The sequence below is a fragment of the Bos taurus genome, chromosome 12 (assembly GCF_002263795.3).
Source record: "Bos taurus isolate L1 Dominette 01449 registration number 42190680 breed Hereford chromosome 12, ARS-UCD2.0, whole genome shotgun sequence".
NCBI classification, from domain to species: domain Eukaryota; kingdom Metazoa; phylum Chordata; class Mammalia; order Artiodactyla; family Bovidae; genus Bos; species Bos taurus.
Genome location: NC_037339.1, coordinates 68,993,438 through 69,010,264, shown reverse-complemented (window position 1 = coordinate 69,010,264; position 16,827 = coordinate 68,993,438). Strand labels below are relative to the sequence as shown.

The following is a 16,827-nucleotide window of genomic DNA, read 5'->3' as shown; positions in this document are numbered from 1 at the left end:
AAACGCTATCCTAAGATTCATAAGATCTAGATGCTACGGGGGAGCACAGCTTTAATGGGTACTGAACTCTGAGAGAAATCTCTCCCCTGATTCCTCATAAAAATGGCATTGTGATGTACATTAGATGACATAAAAATGTCTAACAAATTTCACAAGATATTTCTCCATGACATGCCTTAATGGAGGCTGATGGCTTGATACTAAAAGATAATTCCGTTAGTGTAAGGGGAGGAGGGACCCCAAATTATTACTTTAGCCAGACTCCTATATCAAGATGGGGATTTCTTAACTCTATTCTGACCTGCCTAGGGCTTCCTCCTGGGGTAGCAATGTTAAAGCACAGAGAGGAGGCAGCCACACACTGTGGCAGAGATTGGAATGATGTGGGCTCAAAGAGAGGAAGCTGAGAAATGGCTGCAGCCACTGGAAGCTAGAAGAGCCGAGAAGGTTCTCCCCTAGAACCTTCAGATGGGGCCCAGCCCTACCGATGACACACTGAGCTTGGACTTCTGGCCTTCAGAATAGTGAGAGAATACAAACCGCCCAGTTAGCAGAAATTTGTTAAGGCAGCCTGAGGAAAGTGTTAAGTCTCTTTAGCCACGTCACACTCGTTGAGACCTTATGGACTGTAGCCCACTGGACTCCCCTGTCCATGGGATTCTTCAAGCAAGAGTACTGCAGTGGGTTGCCATGCCCTCCTCCAGGGGATCTTCCCAACCCAGGGACTGAACCCTCGTCTCTTGTGTCTCTGCCTTGGCCATGTGGGTTCTTTACCACTAGCTGTACCTGGGAAGCCTAAGGAAATGAATACATGTGGATTATTTCGGTTGACTTGATGCCAACATTTCCTCTGGATCCATGCTTTATCCTGACCCAGTGATTCTCACCTCGGACTGCCCATTAGAATGGCTTAGAGAGCTTAGAAAAAAGGCTGAAATCTGGGTCACATCCACAGAGATTCCACTTCAAAAGGCTTGGGCTGTAGGCTGGCAACGGTGTAGAGTCAGAGTTAAGTGCTGCCATTTAATTAGTCACAGTAATTTAATGTCATGAGGGTAACACAGAAGTACATGGGGCTGGAACAGCGGTATAAAGAAATTTTTAACTTAGGAATTTGCTTTGGAGCATACCATTCTATATCTTTATGCTGAAATAGAAAGCATTCTTAGGTACTGCCTGAAGCAGTTATGCATCAGCTATCTGCACTGACCTTATGACACCAAGAGAATTCTGTTTCCACCATGAGAAAATATGGATGCTCTGACAGGTGAACCACTGTTGCTCATCTGGATGTTTCCCAGAAGGACTGGGGAGGCATTGCCCTCTAGACTGAAGTTGGACAATGCTTAACTTTAACATAAATCAAAAGATGTCCTGTGTGGGTCCTCACTCCAAATTGTCCACTGCCTCTTGACAATTAGATAATTACAACTTTGAATTCCTGGTGGCATGGTTTGTTGTTGTTGTTCAGTCACTAAGTCGTGTCCAACTCTTTGTGACCTCGTGAACTGTAGCATGCCAGGCTCCTCTGTCCTCCACTGTTTCTTGGAGTTTGCTCAAATTCATGTCCATTGAATTGCTGGTGCTCTCTAACCATCTAATCCTCTACCGTTCCCTTCTCCTTTTGCCTTCAATCTTTCCCAACATCAGGGTCTTTTCCAATGTGTTGGCTCTTTGCATCAGGTGGCCAAAGTATCGGAGTTTCAGCTTTAGCATCAGGCCTTCCAATGAACTGGGAAAGGAATACATCAAAGTTCCAAATTGGGAAACGAGTACATCAAGGCTGTATGTTGTCACCCTGCTTACTTAACTTATATGCAGAGTACATCATGCAAAATGCCTGGCTGGATGAAGCACAAGCTGAAATAAAAATTGCCGGGAGAAATATCAATAACCTCAGACAGGCAGATGATACCACCCTTATGGTAGAAAGTGAAGAACAACTAAAGAGCCTCCTGATGAAAGTGAAAGAGGTGAGAGAAAAAGCTGGCTTAAAACTCAACATTCAGAAAACGAAGATCATGGCATCTGGTCCCATCACTTCATAGCGAATAGATGGGGAAACAGTGGAAACAGTGACAGACTTTATTTTTGGTGACTCCAAAATCACTGCAGATGGTGACTGCAGCCATGAAATTAAAAGACACTTGCTCCTTGGAAGAAAAGCTGTGACAAACCTAGACAGAGTATTAAAAAGCAGAGACATTACTTTGCTCACAAAGGTCCATCTAGTCACAGCTATGGCTTTTCCAGTAGTCATGTAGGGATGTGAGAATTGGACCATAAAGAAAGCTGAGCACCAAAGAACTAATGCTTTTGAACTGTGGTGTTGGAGAAGACTTTTGAGAGTCCCTTGGACTGCAAGGATATCAAACCAGTCAATCCTAAAGAAAATCAACATTGAATATTCATTGGAAGGAGTGATGCTGAAGCTGAAGCTCCTATACTTTGGCCACTTGATATGAAGAACTGACTCATGGGCAAAGACCCTGATGCTGGGAAAGATTGAGGGCAGGAGGAGAAGGGGATAACAGAGGACAAGATGATTAGATGGCATCACCAACTCAATGGACATGAGTTTGAGCAGGCTCTGGGAGTTGGTAATGAATAAGAAAACCTGGTGTGCTGCAGTCCTAGGGGTTGCAAAGAGTCATACATGACTGAGAGACTGAACTGAACTTCCAGTGAATATTCAGGGTTGATTTCCTTTAGGATTGACTGGTTTTATATCTATTTTCAGTCCAAGGGATGCTCAGAAGTCTTCTCTAGCATCTCAATTGGAAAGCATCAATTCTTTGGCATCCAGCCTTCCTTATATATAGTCTATCTCACATCCTCTGAACACTACTGCTGGAAAAACCAAAGCTTTGACTATATGGACTTTTGTTGGCAAAGTAATGTCTCTGCTTTTTAGTATGCTGTCTAGGTTTGTCATAGCTTTCCTTCCAAGAAGCATGTGTGACCTGGTACTTTATGTATTTAAGAAGAAAAACCTGCTGCGGAGATGTGCTGAATAGAATGGGTGCTAAGTCCAACCCTTTGTGACCCCATGGACTGTAGCCCACTAGTCTCTTCTGTCCACGGGGTTCTCTAGGCAAGAATACTGAAGTGGGTTGCCAATTCCTTCTGCAGGGGATCTTCCCAATCCAGGGATCGAGCCCACTTCTCAAGTCTCTTGCATTACTGAGCGGTTCTTTACTACCAGCACCACCTTGGAAGCCCTGAATAGAATAGGACTTATTATTTGCAGAGAAGAGGATCCCTCATTGTGAATTGTGAAACAAAGCAATTCCTTGTACGTCAGCCCTCAATAAGTGTTTCTTTATTTGTAAAGTTGTGTGACAGCCTGTAGTGGTCTTTGGAAGCACGTCAGGGAGAAGTCAGGAGTGAACGGCTGTTAGCAGTGGGGTTGATCTCTGAAGGGCTTTTGATGACAAGCTCACTGCATCTATTGACTCCCTAGGAAGTCTGAGGTCACAAGCTTGGCCAGAACACATGAGCCCAGATAATGAAGATGGTTTTGCCTCTTGAAACAAAGCCAGAAATTTTATCTACTTCATTGTGCACTCTGGGTCATGTGCTAACGATGGGGATTTGTCTAATACTAATCCCGCTAATGACGGCTTCTCCCAGCCCTTACACAAACCCCACCAGGCCCCGTGATTTGGCAAGCCAGACAGAATAAAGGCAGAACGGCATTTGGCTTTTGAACTGAGTTCAAGGCAATTAAAGTCATGGACTAAGGAGGGAAGGAGGGGGTTCAGAAATACCAGTATAATAAGTAGTATGACTGGAGCGCTCCGTCAATTAACTCAATTAGACAAAGCCTGTTTTAACCGGGGAAGGCGGAGAGAAGCGCTCCTCTCATTAATCTGGCTGTTAGAGGAGCTTCTGATGCAATGAAATTTGTTTTAGCCGTTTGCATCACATAAAGTCGTCTGTGTGTGTGCATGTACACACGAGCACACATGTGGGTTCTGTAATTTTTGTGGGTCTTTTTTTCAAGAGGAGAGCAATAGAAGGCAGATCCAAAATATACCCCCTAAAACGTAAATTTCCCCCAAATAAAAAAGCGGGTGAATGCTCAAGAGCCCAAGAGTGGAAGGAAGACCAGGAGAAAGCTGGAGAGAAGCAAGGAGTGGAAGGCGAGAGAGAGAGTTCTCCCGGTTCTAAAGCCATGAGCCCCCTTGGGTGGGGGCTTCTGCTCGGCTGTCTGGGTTGTGCGCTCCCGTCGGGGGCCCGGGCGCAGTTCCCCAGGGTCTGCATGACGGTGGGCAGCCTGCAGGCCAAGGAATGCTGCCCGCCGCTGGGCGCCGACCCCGCCAACGTCTGCGGCTCCCGGGAGGGCCGGGGCCAGTGCGCGGAGGTGCAGACCGACACCAGGCCCTGGAGCGGTCCCTACGTCCTGCGCAACCAGGACGACCGAGAGCGATGGCCCCGGAAGTTCTTCGACCGGACCTGCAGGTGCACAGGTGAGCAGGCAGGCGGATGTGCGCATGCGCCCAGCTGGGTGGGGCTGAGGGAGGAACCCATTCCAAGGCAGAGATGCTCGGCCTAGGCTTTGAAAGGCAAACCAAGTTGGTCCATTGGCATTGAGTAAGGCTGATGTCTGGATATATTCTGCACACCTTTTAGTAGATCTAGTTATGAGAACTAAATAAATATTCTGTGGGCCACTCTGGTTCTATGAACGCGTGCCAGCACACCATGGGCTTGTCTTTTGGCGAGGGAAGCTAAAGAGTCCCAGAGTCAGCTTTGAAACTCAGAGCAAGTCCTTTCAAGATGGATTCAGTGTCCTCTCCTTCTGAGATGGGTTTGCACTTGTTGAAGAGGGAGGGTGGGTGATTCTTGGCATCGGTAAGACAGACGTCGCGGGGTAGGTGTTTTGAAGTTCGAGTCTCAGCATTTCTGACGATCTGAACAGGTCTTAAGCAGGATATATCTTGCTCGTGAAGGTTATGACTGGCTTGTAACTTTGCCATCCTTGGGGAGATGGACGGACAGAGCTGAAGAAGGGAGGGTGGTTTTTAGATAACAATGGCCTTTTTCACTCCTGTCTGGGTGTGATGTGAGCATTTCAGAATTTATGCGGTATCCCTCTTTCAGACCTTGGTCTCTCTTATTACCTGTTTTTTTTGAAATCTCTGTGCACTTCTTACTCCTCCCGCTCTTCTGAGCCTTCTCAAATCCTTTTTAGTGAGGCTCCCCTCCAGTGTTCAGCAAACATGCACAGCAGTGATAAACACTCAAAGGCTGGCAGGGCATGTGAAACACACACACAAAAACATAAGCAGTAACTTTAGCAAAGCCCTTGGAAACTGTTCCACAGTGTCCAGCTGCCTAAGAGGTTTTCTTTTCTAATTATGTTTTTATTGATATTTTATGATGCTAGAACATAGGAGAATATAGATAATAGAGCTATGTAAGGACATAAAAAGGTAAACAAAAGGCTGTGATGTTGATGTAAGAATGAGATCAGATTTCTAACTGAAAATTCTGAAGCTATTTTATATAGAATGGATAAGCAAGGCCCTTTGTATAGCACAGGGAACTATATTCAATATTGTATAATAAAACATAATGGAAAAGGAAAAATTCTGGCTTTATAATCATTATTTTGTAGTCATATTGTTAATTCTGTAATTCAAAGGATTTGTTAGTTTTGTCTTGGGGTATTAATTGTGACAATGTCTGTAATAGCATGTTGAATGTATACTATTCATTTTTTTCTGATCTAATTGACCACTTGCTTCTGTAGACATTATCTCATAGATTCTCATGGTTTTTCAATCTAATGAGATGCAGCAGGTTTCATATTACTTGTGGGATTGGAAACCACACTACACAGTGACTTCTTTGTTGGTGACTCAAAAATTCTTCTAGAAAGCTTATTTCCAGGTCAGTCAATGATAGAGTGCCACAAATTAGAAACTTTGGGAATCTCCATTTCATGGAATCCAGGCAGCAGAAGACATTAGGAACTCAGGTATAACTGCTAACTCTCCTTATTGCTACCCATACCTGGGCTTCCCAGGTGGTACAGTGGTGAAGAATCCACCTGCCAATGCAGGAGGCCCAGGTTTAATTCCTGGGTCAGGAAGATCCCCTGGGGAAGGAAATGGCAACCCACTCCAGTATTCTTGCCTGGGAAAACCATAGACAGAGGAGCCTGGTAGGCTACAGTCCATGGGGTCCCAAAGGGTCGGTTAGAACTGAGCAACTGAGCACATGCACCCACGTCACTATCTATTCTATCTTTCTGATCTGACAAGGAAGTTTTTTTAATTTAAGTGAGATGGTAGGAATCAGGGATGGTAGAATAGAAGAGATAATTGCAGTCTCCCTGTCCTGAGGGAGTACTTACAAATATTCCCTCTAGAACTGGCAGTAACTTAGGGTCACAGTGACCTACTTTCAAAATGTTCTCAGGAGGATATGTGTGTTCAATTGCTCATTTGTGTCCAACTCTTTGCTACCCCATGGACTGTAGGAGCCACCAGGCTCCTCTGTCCATGGAATTTTCCAGGCAAGAATACTGGAGTGGGTTGCCATTTCCTACTTTAGGGGATCTTCTTGACCCAGGGATTGAACCCGTGTCTCCTGTGTCTCCTGCATTGACAGGCGGATTCTTTACCACTGCGCCACCTGAGCTTCTTAGGTAAACATACCTAAGAAGGCAATGGGCCAGAAACAGGGCCTGACCTGTAAGTACAGAAGGACATCGCGTATCTGTAGACCAATCAAAGGAAGCAGGGTGTATGGTCTCCATCTCCAGCCATTGTCAAGACCAGGACTGTCTCTTAGAACCCCTTGTCTCCCTCCTCCAGGATCTGATCTGTCTAGATGTCTGCCGTCTATGGGGTTGCACAGAGTCGGACTCGACTGAAGTGACTTAGCAGCGGCGGCAGCAGCAGCAGACTCATTCAGGACCATAGCTCTTTTCATCCCAGCTTTCAATTGACTCCACTTAGGTTGGCTAGATTGTCTTTTTCTTTGAGCCTCAGGACAAGAGACTAAGTCCTTAGTGATTGGGCTGGACAGGTATTTCGTATATCCAATAATCACTGTGATGTGTCATATGCCCCAAAGCAAGACACATATTTTTAAGTTTATTCTCCCTAAAGAGTGAATTGCTTGCTTTCTCAGGCTAATTTCTTCATGATTTAGGAGGCAGTCTTCAGAAGTTAAACTTGATCTTCAGTGCCCAAAGTACCACCCCCCCACCGCCATAACCTCAAAATTCTTTGGCAAGTAGATTCTTCTAGTGTCATCTCAAATTTATTAATGAAATGTAGATTAGCAACAAGACTGTTGATGACCTTGGAATTTTGTTAATTCCGTGGAAAGATAAACACACCATTCATCTTTAATGGACATTGAGATTGTTTCTTCATCTTGGTCATTGGGAATAATGCTGAAATGAACATGGGAATCTCAATATCTTTGTGAGATCCTGATTTATGTTCTTTTGGATAAATACTTAGAAATTGGATTGCTGGATTGTATAGTAGTTTTGTTTTTAATCTTTTGAAGAACCTTCATACTATTTTCCACAGCAGCTGCATCATTTTACGTTTCCATCAGTAGTGTGCAAGGGTTCCAATTTCTTTGCATCCTAGTCAGATGGTATGTATTTGCAATTTAATGCTATTCAGCCCTAGAAAAGAAGGAAATTCGGCAGTATGCAACAACATGAATGAACCTTGAGGACATTGTGCTAAGAAGATAAGTCAGCCACAGAAAGACAAATACTGGATAATTCTATGTACGTGAGGAATCTGAAATAATCAAATTCATATAATCAAAGAACAGAATGGTAGTTACCAGGAGCTGGGAGGGAGGGGAAATAAAGATTTAGCAATCAGAGGCCATAAAGTTTCAGTTAATCAAGACGAATAAGATCTAGAGTTCTGTACAACACTGTACCTAGAGTCAACAGTAATGTTTTAAACAATTAAACGTGTGTTAAGAGGGTAGATCTCATGTAAAGTATTCTTAGCACAATAAAATAAAAATAAAAATAAACCACCCATAGTCTCCACGATCTTGAAGTTGGTAAAGGATTTTAGCTCAATAAAAATAAATAAATGCAAGCTCTGATGGGAAAAAAACCCCTAAATTATGTACTCAAATTCTCTAGAGAGAACTTTTGTATTCTCTGTGGGGATAATTTCAAACTGAAAAATTATTGAACTTAATTTTCAAGAAGAGCTTAATTTCAGGAGATCTTGGCATCAGCGATTCACCTTCCAAATCTCACCTGCCAATTGGCATTCCCGAGAAAAGACCAGTTGCAGCTGTGTCTTTGGACTTTTGAAAAGCGTGCACCACACGGTTTATGAACAATTGTCTGAGAACTTCTTGTCGTACACCTAAGTGCCTCCATCTTCCAATCTCTAAAATGGGGATAATGATGAAACCACACTTGTAAAATCCTTTTGAGCTCTGTAGATGAAAGGCCTCATGTGAGTGTAAAGTATTGTTATTAATATAATAGAATCTCTAATTAAAAGGAATAGGCTATTTAGAGCTCCTTGTAAATTCACTAATCGGTGGTCTTTAAACTTATTTAGTCTAATAGCCTTTGGAGGTTGAGCTGATGTGGTTCATGTGGGAACGTGCACTGTTTCGTTGCTCTCATTCTCTTTCCATTTTTATCCTGGTCCTAAGTAGGTATAAGACTTTGTCTTTTTAAATTTCATTTTTGCTCAAGGACATACTAAATAACAGATAGACTGATATCTAGGGACCTTTTACTTTTTCTCTCTCCATTCCCCAGTGAGATAATGCAATCCTTCCTAAAGGGTCTCCTTTAAAAAAAAAAAAAAAACTGTTGCTATTGGTGGATTAATGGAGAAACTCAACTCATTAAATTAATGTAAGGGACTGCTAGGAAATTTAAGTTAAAGAAATAAACATTTTGTGTGGTAAGGTTTTATGTTACTGCATTTTTCAGTTGTCTTCGATATTTTAACGAATTCTTTAGACCAGGTTTAGAAGCACAAATATGAAAGAGAGCTGACTGCAGAGCTGTGGGGCATGTTGTCTCTGAGACATGCTGGGAAAGGGATTTTTAAAAAGTCAAATACATTTCTAGGTAATAGGTGAGCTCAAATCCACACCAACGCTTTCTTATTAGCATTTCTGCACTGCTTTTCGTGGGCAACTTTGGCTTTGTGAGAGGAGATGGCTTTGTTCAACACAGTTGTGAACCATCTCTGATCTTCTGAGTCAGAATGAGTCATTTCATCTTCTGTCATCCATGGTGCTCAGTTAATTCTTGTTTTCACTTTTCCCATAGTTAGGCTGGTGTTGATATTTCATCGCACTCATGTTCCTCATACCACTAGATGAAGGCACCGAGCCTGATTTATATTTATATCCTCTAGCACTTAATGCCTTTTATTCAGTCATTCATGACTCCTTCATCAACCACCTAACCAATGTTTATTTAGCACCAATTATGTTAGGTCCTTCAGATACTAAGGGGAAAACCCCAACACGATTTTTGATATGTCCAAATGTGCTAGTTGAGTAAGACAGGTATGAAAACAAATACTTAAAGACTATGAGATTTGATCCAGTAATGGTAACGCTTCATATAGAACGTACTATGTACCAGTACTGCTCTATGTTACCATGACTGCTTTCTGTAAGAACCCTTTATTCCAATAGGACAGGTTTTGAGAGGTCAAGTCCATAGTAATTAAGTGTGGCAGTTATATGGATGTACATAAATATGTGGGTGTGCAGAGAAGGGCATGTTTAATTTTGACATTTCTTTAGGTAATAAGTGCTAAAAACTTTTTTTGAGTCAATGAACGAGGGAGATGGTTATTGGTAATTTTGTTTCTAGCAACCAAAAAGAATATTAGTAGAGAAAATGTAGAGATCTTAAAACTCATGGCCTAGGTCATGAATTACTCAGTTTGAATAATGAGACACCAAAATTCAAAGACAAATTTCATTCCAAATCTAAAAGTGTATTGAATTTATTATTTCAAAATTTGTGCATGCTATTTCTTAGCATTTAGAAGGAAGCAGGAGAAGGCAATGGCACCCCACTCCAGTACTCTTGCCTGGAAAATCCCATGGATGGAGGAGCCTGGAGGGCTGCCGTCTATTGGGTCGCACAGAGTCGGACACGACTGAAGCGACTTAGCAGCAGCAGCAGCAGCAGAAGGAAGCAATTGCTCTCCTGTTGTGGAGTTGTAACTACATGTTCACCTCTGATCATCTGGCCTTGGGGAAACAACTGGAAGTTTGGGTATTTAGTATTCTTCACATGCATTTTGTTCAATCACTTCTCAAAAAATACTCTGCTCCTATGCTGCTGCTGAGTCACTTCAGTCGTGTCCAACTCTTTGCGACCCCATGGATGATAGTCTTCCAGGCTCCTCTGTCCATGGGGATTCTCCAGGCAAGAATACTGGAGTGGGTTGCCATGCCCTCCTCCAGGGGATCTTCCCAACCCAGGGATGAAACCTGCATCTCTTATGTCTCTTGCATTGGCAGGCAAGTTTTTACCCCTGGCACCACCTGGGAAGTGCACTCTGTTCCATTAGAAACTGTGGGGTGGAATTTTGTTTCTCTACCAGCTTGGAGAGGGGTAAGTCAGCCCTGGGCAGAGCGCTGCAAAAAAAAAAAAAAAAAAAAGAAACTGTGGAAGTGGAGGGATGTATTTCAATCAAGATGTTTTAAAAATAGATATGATTCAATTATAGTAGGCACCCCAAGGGAAAATAGATAGACTCCAAGCTCCATGAAGACTGAAGTACCTTGCATAACATCTGATACTGTAGTAGCCATTGAATAAGTATTGATTAAATAATTTATATTTAACAGCTTCACCTGAGTGATCAACATAATTTTAATGTTTAATGTAAACTGTTCAAAAACTTGATTTTCAGTCTTGGGACTAATAGAATTTTCCCTTTTAACTATTATTTTAAACTTATTTTTTCATTTGGTGTTGAAACAGGAAAATGCAAGTAAAGCTAAGTAGAAGGCAATGGCAACCCACTCCAGTACTCTTGCCTGGCAAATCCCATGGATGGAGGAGGCTGGTAGGCTGCAGTCCATGGGGTCGCTAGGAGTCGGACTCGACTGAGCAACTTCACTTTAACTTTTCACTTTCATGCATTGGAGAAGGAAATGGCAACCCACTCCAGTGTTCTTGCCTGGAGAATCCCAGGGATGGGGGAGCCTAGTGAGCTGCTGTCTATGGGGTCGCACAGAGTCAGACATAACTGAAGCAACTTAGCAGCAGCAGCAGCAAGGGTAGGTAAGGGGTGCCAGTGTTAAAGGACCTGCCTGCCAATGCAGGAGACATAAGAACTGTGGGTTCTATACCTGGGTTGGGAAGATCCCCTGGAGGAGGGCATGGCAACCCACTCCAGTATTCTTGCCTGAAGAATCCCATGGACAGAGGAGCCTGGTGGGCTACAGTCCATAGAGTCGCAAAGAGTCGAACATAACGGAAGCGACTTAGCACGCACGCACACACAAGGGTAGGTAAAATATTTTGTATATTACAAACAGCATAGGACTGCCCCCTCTCAAATTCTTCCTACTTATGATATTTTTAAGGACATTTCTTTTAATCATCGAAAAATAGCAGACTGTATTTTCTTTATACAGGACTCATGCTCATTTTGTTCTCATGCTGTTGGAAAATTTTGTTTTCCTTTAGGGATCCAAATAACCCTCTTTTTTATATTTTTATTTATTTATTTGGCTGTGTTGGGTCTTCGTTGTGACTCTTCGCTGTGTCATGTGGGATCTTTCTTTGTGGCAGCACGGACTCTCTAGTTACGCTACACGGGCTTAGTTGCTCCTCAGCATGTGGGATCCTAGTTCCCCAAATAGGGATTGGACCTGTGTCCCCTGCATAGCAAGGAGGGTTCTGGGCCACCAGGGAAGTCCCTAACCCTCTGTTTAGGGTCATGGTATGTTTTACTTACATCTATTTTGGTACTTGCTGATTATCAAAATTACTTGCAGGGCCTGCTTTTCCTTCTGATTCACAAGGACAGGGAGAGAAAGGAAGAAAATTGAGAATTATTGAATCCTTCTGTTACATGCTTTTTATATCCCTTTTTTAACTTAAAAATGTTAAATTTCAACTTTATTGATGTATAAATGGCAAATAAAATTGTAAGATATTTAAAGCATCCTTTGTGATGATTTGGCTTTTTGCTCCTTTCATTTATTAAATGAAGATTCATTCATCCAAGGCCCAGCACAGGCCTAGGCAGCAGGATAATTGCCTTCTAGGTGCCTGTAGCTGAGCCAGTAGATGTCTACAATTGCCACCATTAATTCAATGAAAAAAGAAATAGGAGGTGTCCTGGGAACACAGCTTGGGGGTCATCTGACCCTAAGTGTGGGATCAGGAATGACCTTGTAGAGAGCCCTATGGTGCAGCTTAAAGGAGGACTAGGCAAACCAGGTGAAGAGGAAGGTAGGAAGACTGTGAGGGAAAAGTGTTCAAAACAGAAGGAAGAGCAAGTAAAAAGATCTGGGAGGAAGAGGAGGAGAAGACAGGGAGCTGATATATTAAATGTTTCCTACAACCCCTAGGAGATAAGTTATTGCCCTCTTTTGTTTCAACACACAAACAGTATTTAAGTGTTTATTCTCTAACTTATCACTACCTAAGGAATGAGGTGCTGGTCATACCAAATGCAATGAAAGTGAAAGTCAAAGTGTAGTCACTTAGTCATGTCTGACTCTTTGTGGCCTCATGGACTGTAGCCCACCAGGCTCCTCTGTCCATGGGGATTCTCCAGGCAAGAATACTGGAGTGGGTAGCCATTCCCTTCTCCAGGGGATCTTCCCGACCCAGGGATTGAACTGTGGTCTCCGGCATTGCAGGCAGATTCTTTCCTGTCTGAGCCACCACGGAAGCCCAAATACAATAAAATAATCAAGGCTAAACAGGGAAAAGTCAACCTAAAATAATTTCAATTTTAGAAATTGAAAAAGGCTAAACAGAAAAAGGCCCGGAGCTTGGTATGACTAGTACTCGGTCCCTGAGATGATAAAATGGAAGAGGAGTTTGTGCAGAGACGGGCAACCCTGCAGTGATTTGCACTTTCTGACACTAGGGCCACTAATTCACCTTTATGACCTGCCAGCCTCCATTGATTTTGTCTTAACTCTGTCTCCTTTGTAACATAAACCAGCTTTTTAAATGTTGGATTTCACCTAAATTCCTGGAAATCAGTTTATTTATTTTCATTCCCCCGTTAGGTTGGTGTATATTCTCTTCCTTCTGTAGATCAATAACCTTCTGCATGTGCTTCAGGGCAGAGGGACCCAGCAGTGATGACATTTGGGGCTGCAGCTCCGCCCCAGGAAGGGATACCTGACATGATCCATGAGTGGAACGGATGGCAGCACTTGTCTTAGTCTCCCAGGGCTTCCATAACAAAGGACCACAGACTGGGTGGCTCACACAGAAACTCATTCTCTCACAGTTCTGGAGGCCTGACATCCCAGATCAAGGTGTTAGCAGGGTGTGTGTCTTGAGGTCTCTCTTGGCTTGTTGTGTCCTGACACCCCTCTCTGAGTCCAAATTTCCTTTTCTTATGAGGACACCAGTCATGTTGGATCAACCACAACCCCCTCCCTGCCCCACCACAGTGCCTTCATTCTAACTTATTTTTAAAAAGACCCTATCTCCAAAAATAGCCACCAAAATGCTAGGAGTTAGGACTTCAGCATATGAATTTGGTGGGGATTCAATTCAGCTCGTAACACCACGGAATTTGTTTCATGTCCTGTTTCTTTGCTGGGAATATTTCTAGAAACTCTCTGGTGTTCAGTCCCCTTGGAGAGACAAACATTTCAAGCAGAGTGCAAGGAAAGGCAACTGACCTTCTCTTCCGTTCTACTCCAGAAATTCCTTCCAAGCTATGTAAGCTGACTTCTTCTTCCATCTTTCCCTTAATTTCTCAAATGCACTAGGAAACTTCGCCGGCTATAACTGTGGAAACTGCAGGTTTGGCTGGACCGGACCCAAATGCGATCAGAAGAAACCATTGGTTGTCCGGCGAGATGTCCATTCCTTGACCCCTCAAGAGAGGGAGCAATTCTTGGACGCCTTAGACCTCGCAAAGTACACTCTGCACCCCGACTACGTGATCACCACGCAACACTGGCTGGGCCTCCTGGGGCCCAATGGGACCCAACCACAGATCGCCAACTGCAGCATTTATGATTTCTTTGTGTGGCTCCATTATTATTCCGTCAGAGATACATTATTAGGTGAGCTTTCCCCGCTTTACCTTAAGGTATCCTAGGGGCGTCCTAGGTGGTTCGGTGGTAAAGAATCTGCCTGCCAGTGCAGGAGCCTCAGGAGACTCAGGCGTTCTGAAATCATGCTCCATTTGCAATTATCCTCACTTTTGAGGCTCCTCGTTGGGGTTAGGGTGAGTGAGGACAACTTGCTTTGAATAGTAAGATTCTCATTTGGAATCTGTCCTTGTGTTTGGGCTTCCCTGTGGCTCAGCAGTAAAGAATCCGCCTGCAATGTAGGGGACTTGGGTTCCATCCCTGGATTGGGAAGATCCCCTGGGGAGAGGATGGCAACCCACTCCAGTATTCTTGCCTGGAGAATCCCATGGACAGAGGAGCCTGGCGGCTTACAGTCCATAGTGTCACAGAGTCAGATGCGACTGAGCACAGCACAGCCCTTGTGTTTACTGCTCATTTCCCCTCCTCATTTTGTTTTGAGAACTTTAAACTTTGTTCTGCATTAAAACATTTACAAAGGGCTGCCTAGCCAACAGCAGCGACAGCAGTTTCCCCCCTCAGTGTGGGTCTTTTTAAAACTTGCCTCACAGGTAAGCATCTGTCTTTCTGTATCGATAAATACGGAGGCTCTTCTGGCTATAAACCTTTATAGTTTTCTTGTCATCACTCTGAAGAATTTCTGCTTTATGAGAGGGTAGTCTCTCAAGAGGAAAAGAAAACTATAGTTTCTGGTCGCATCTAGGAATTAAATTTATATTCATGTCTGTTCATCTCTCTGAAGTTATTATGGGGACTTTGAAAAAGAACTAAAGTTAGCTCAAGTTTCTACATAACCATCAAAAGCTGTTATGAGACAGAGAAGAAGGATTGGAAAGGCAGTAAGGAGGTCATTAAATCGCCCAGAGCTTTTCACTAAAATTGGCAGTTCCAGAGGCCAGCCAAATTGGTTTGAATGTATTTTTCCTCTCTTCTGGTCTCGGCAACCATGCTTGTCAGCTAATAGTTGTAACTGATTGATGGCTGAGGCAAAACCCGTGAAAGTTCCTTTTGGTTCCAAATGCTGAATTCAGACTAAGTGTAGTTGAAGTTGCTTTGTTATTCATTAATCCCTCCCTATAAATGCAGGCATTTGTAAGGAATAGGTTAGAAAAAGTCTTTAAAAATATATTTCATTTAGATCTTAATGATCTGTTCTTTGGGATACTCTTATTTTATCTTCCTGAAGCACTGCTTCTAAATTAAATTTATAACAGGAGCTCTTAAGATGACCTGAGTTTCTCCAAATCTCTGCTGACCATCAGACTTTTGAAAGATGAAGGAGAATTTATCCTGAAAGTGCTATTTGCCTCTGAGATTGTTTTGTTGTGGTTGTTGTTTTCAGAGGAATAAATGACAAAAACAGCTGTTTTCCCTTATGGTTGAAGAGGAAAGGTGGATGGGGAGATAAAATAGGAATTTGGAATTAACAGACACACACTGCTATATATAAAATATTAATAGATAAACAATAAGATCCTATTGTATAGCCCAGGGAACTATATTCAATATCTTATAATAAACCACAATGAGAAATAAGAAAAAATATATATGTGCTTCCCAGGTGGTGCAGTGGTAAAGAATCTGCCAGTGTAAGAGACGCAGGTGCATTCCCTGAGTCAGGAAGATCCTCTGGAGAAGGAAATGGTAACCCACTCCAGTCTGCTTGCCTGGAGAATCTCATGGACAGAGGAGCCTGGAGGGCTGCAGTCCATGGGGTCCCAAAGAGTCGATGACTGAACATGTGCATGTGTGTGCGCATGTGCACACACACACACACACACACACGTGTTCAGCAAACTGAATCACTTTGCTTTCCCTGAAACATTATAAATCAACTATTGCTGTAATAAAAATTAATTAATTTAAAAAAATCCAGTTGTTCTCCGACTAAAACATCATGGACTTACTGGCTCTCCAGCACATCCCAGGTAAGGTTCACGTTAAAAAATTATATTCTGTGACCTCTAACATGTTTCCCAATTGTTTTAGGACCAGGGCGCCCATACAAGGCTATAGATTTCTCACACCAAGGACCTGCCTTTGTTACCTGGCACCGGTACCACTTGTTATGGCTGGAAAGGGATCTCCAGGTTGGTCAAAAGTTTCTTTTAGTTTTGCTTTGTATTTGGGCAAGACCCGTCTAAGTCTTTGCTTCCTTCATTTTCTTGTTGTTTCTGATGACATGAATTGAATGTCTGGTCATGCCCTTTGCTTTTAGCGCCTTACTGGCAATGAGTCCTTCGCTTTGCCCTACTGGAACTTTGCCACCGGCAGGAACGAGTGTGACGTGTGCACGGACCAGCTGCTCGGGGCAGCAAGGCAAGACGATCCGACTCTGATTAGTCAGAACTCCCGATTCTCCAGCTGGGAGATTGTCTGTGATAGGTAATGACACGGGTACCTGCTGTGGAAATCCAAGAGACCATATCTCCTCATGTCTGAGAGATGGACAGTCACTTCACAATTCGGTTTCTAATGCGTGTTGAATTCTGTTTGCATGTTTCTGAAGGTTATTTTCCTGCAGAAGGT

At 43.1% G+C, this 16,827-nt stretch overlaps 1 protein-coding gene across 1 annotated transcript in view; it reads left to right on the top strand.

Moving 5' to 3' along the window:
* The first annotated feature begins 4,093 nt into the window (after positions 1–4,093).
* DCT (dopachrome tautomerase) overlaps positions 4,094–16,827 on the top strand; it is a 39,969-nt gene continuing 27,235 nt past the window's right edge. Inside the window, 4 exon segments of the mRNA NM_001012666.2 lie at positions 4,094–4,472; positions 13,972–14,271; positions 16,288–16,388; positions 16,517–16,683. Coding sequence (NP_001012684.1) covers positions 4,178–4,472; positions 13,972–14,271; positions 16,288–16,388; positions 16,517–16,683 — 863 coding nt within the window. The 5' untranslated portion in view covers positions 4,094–4,177.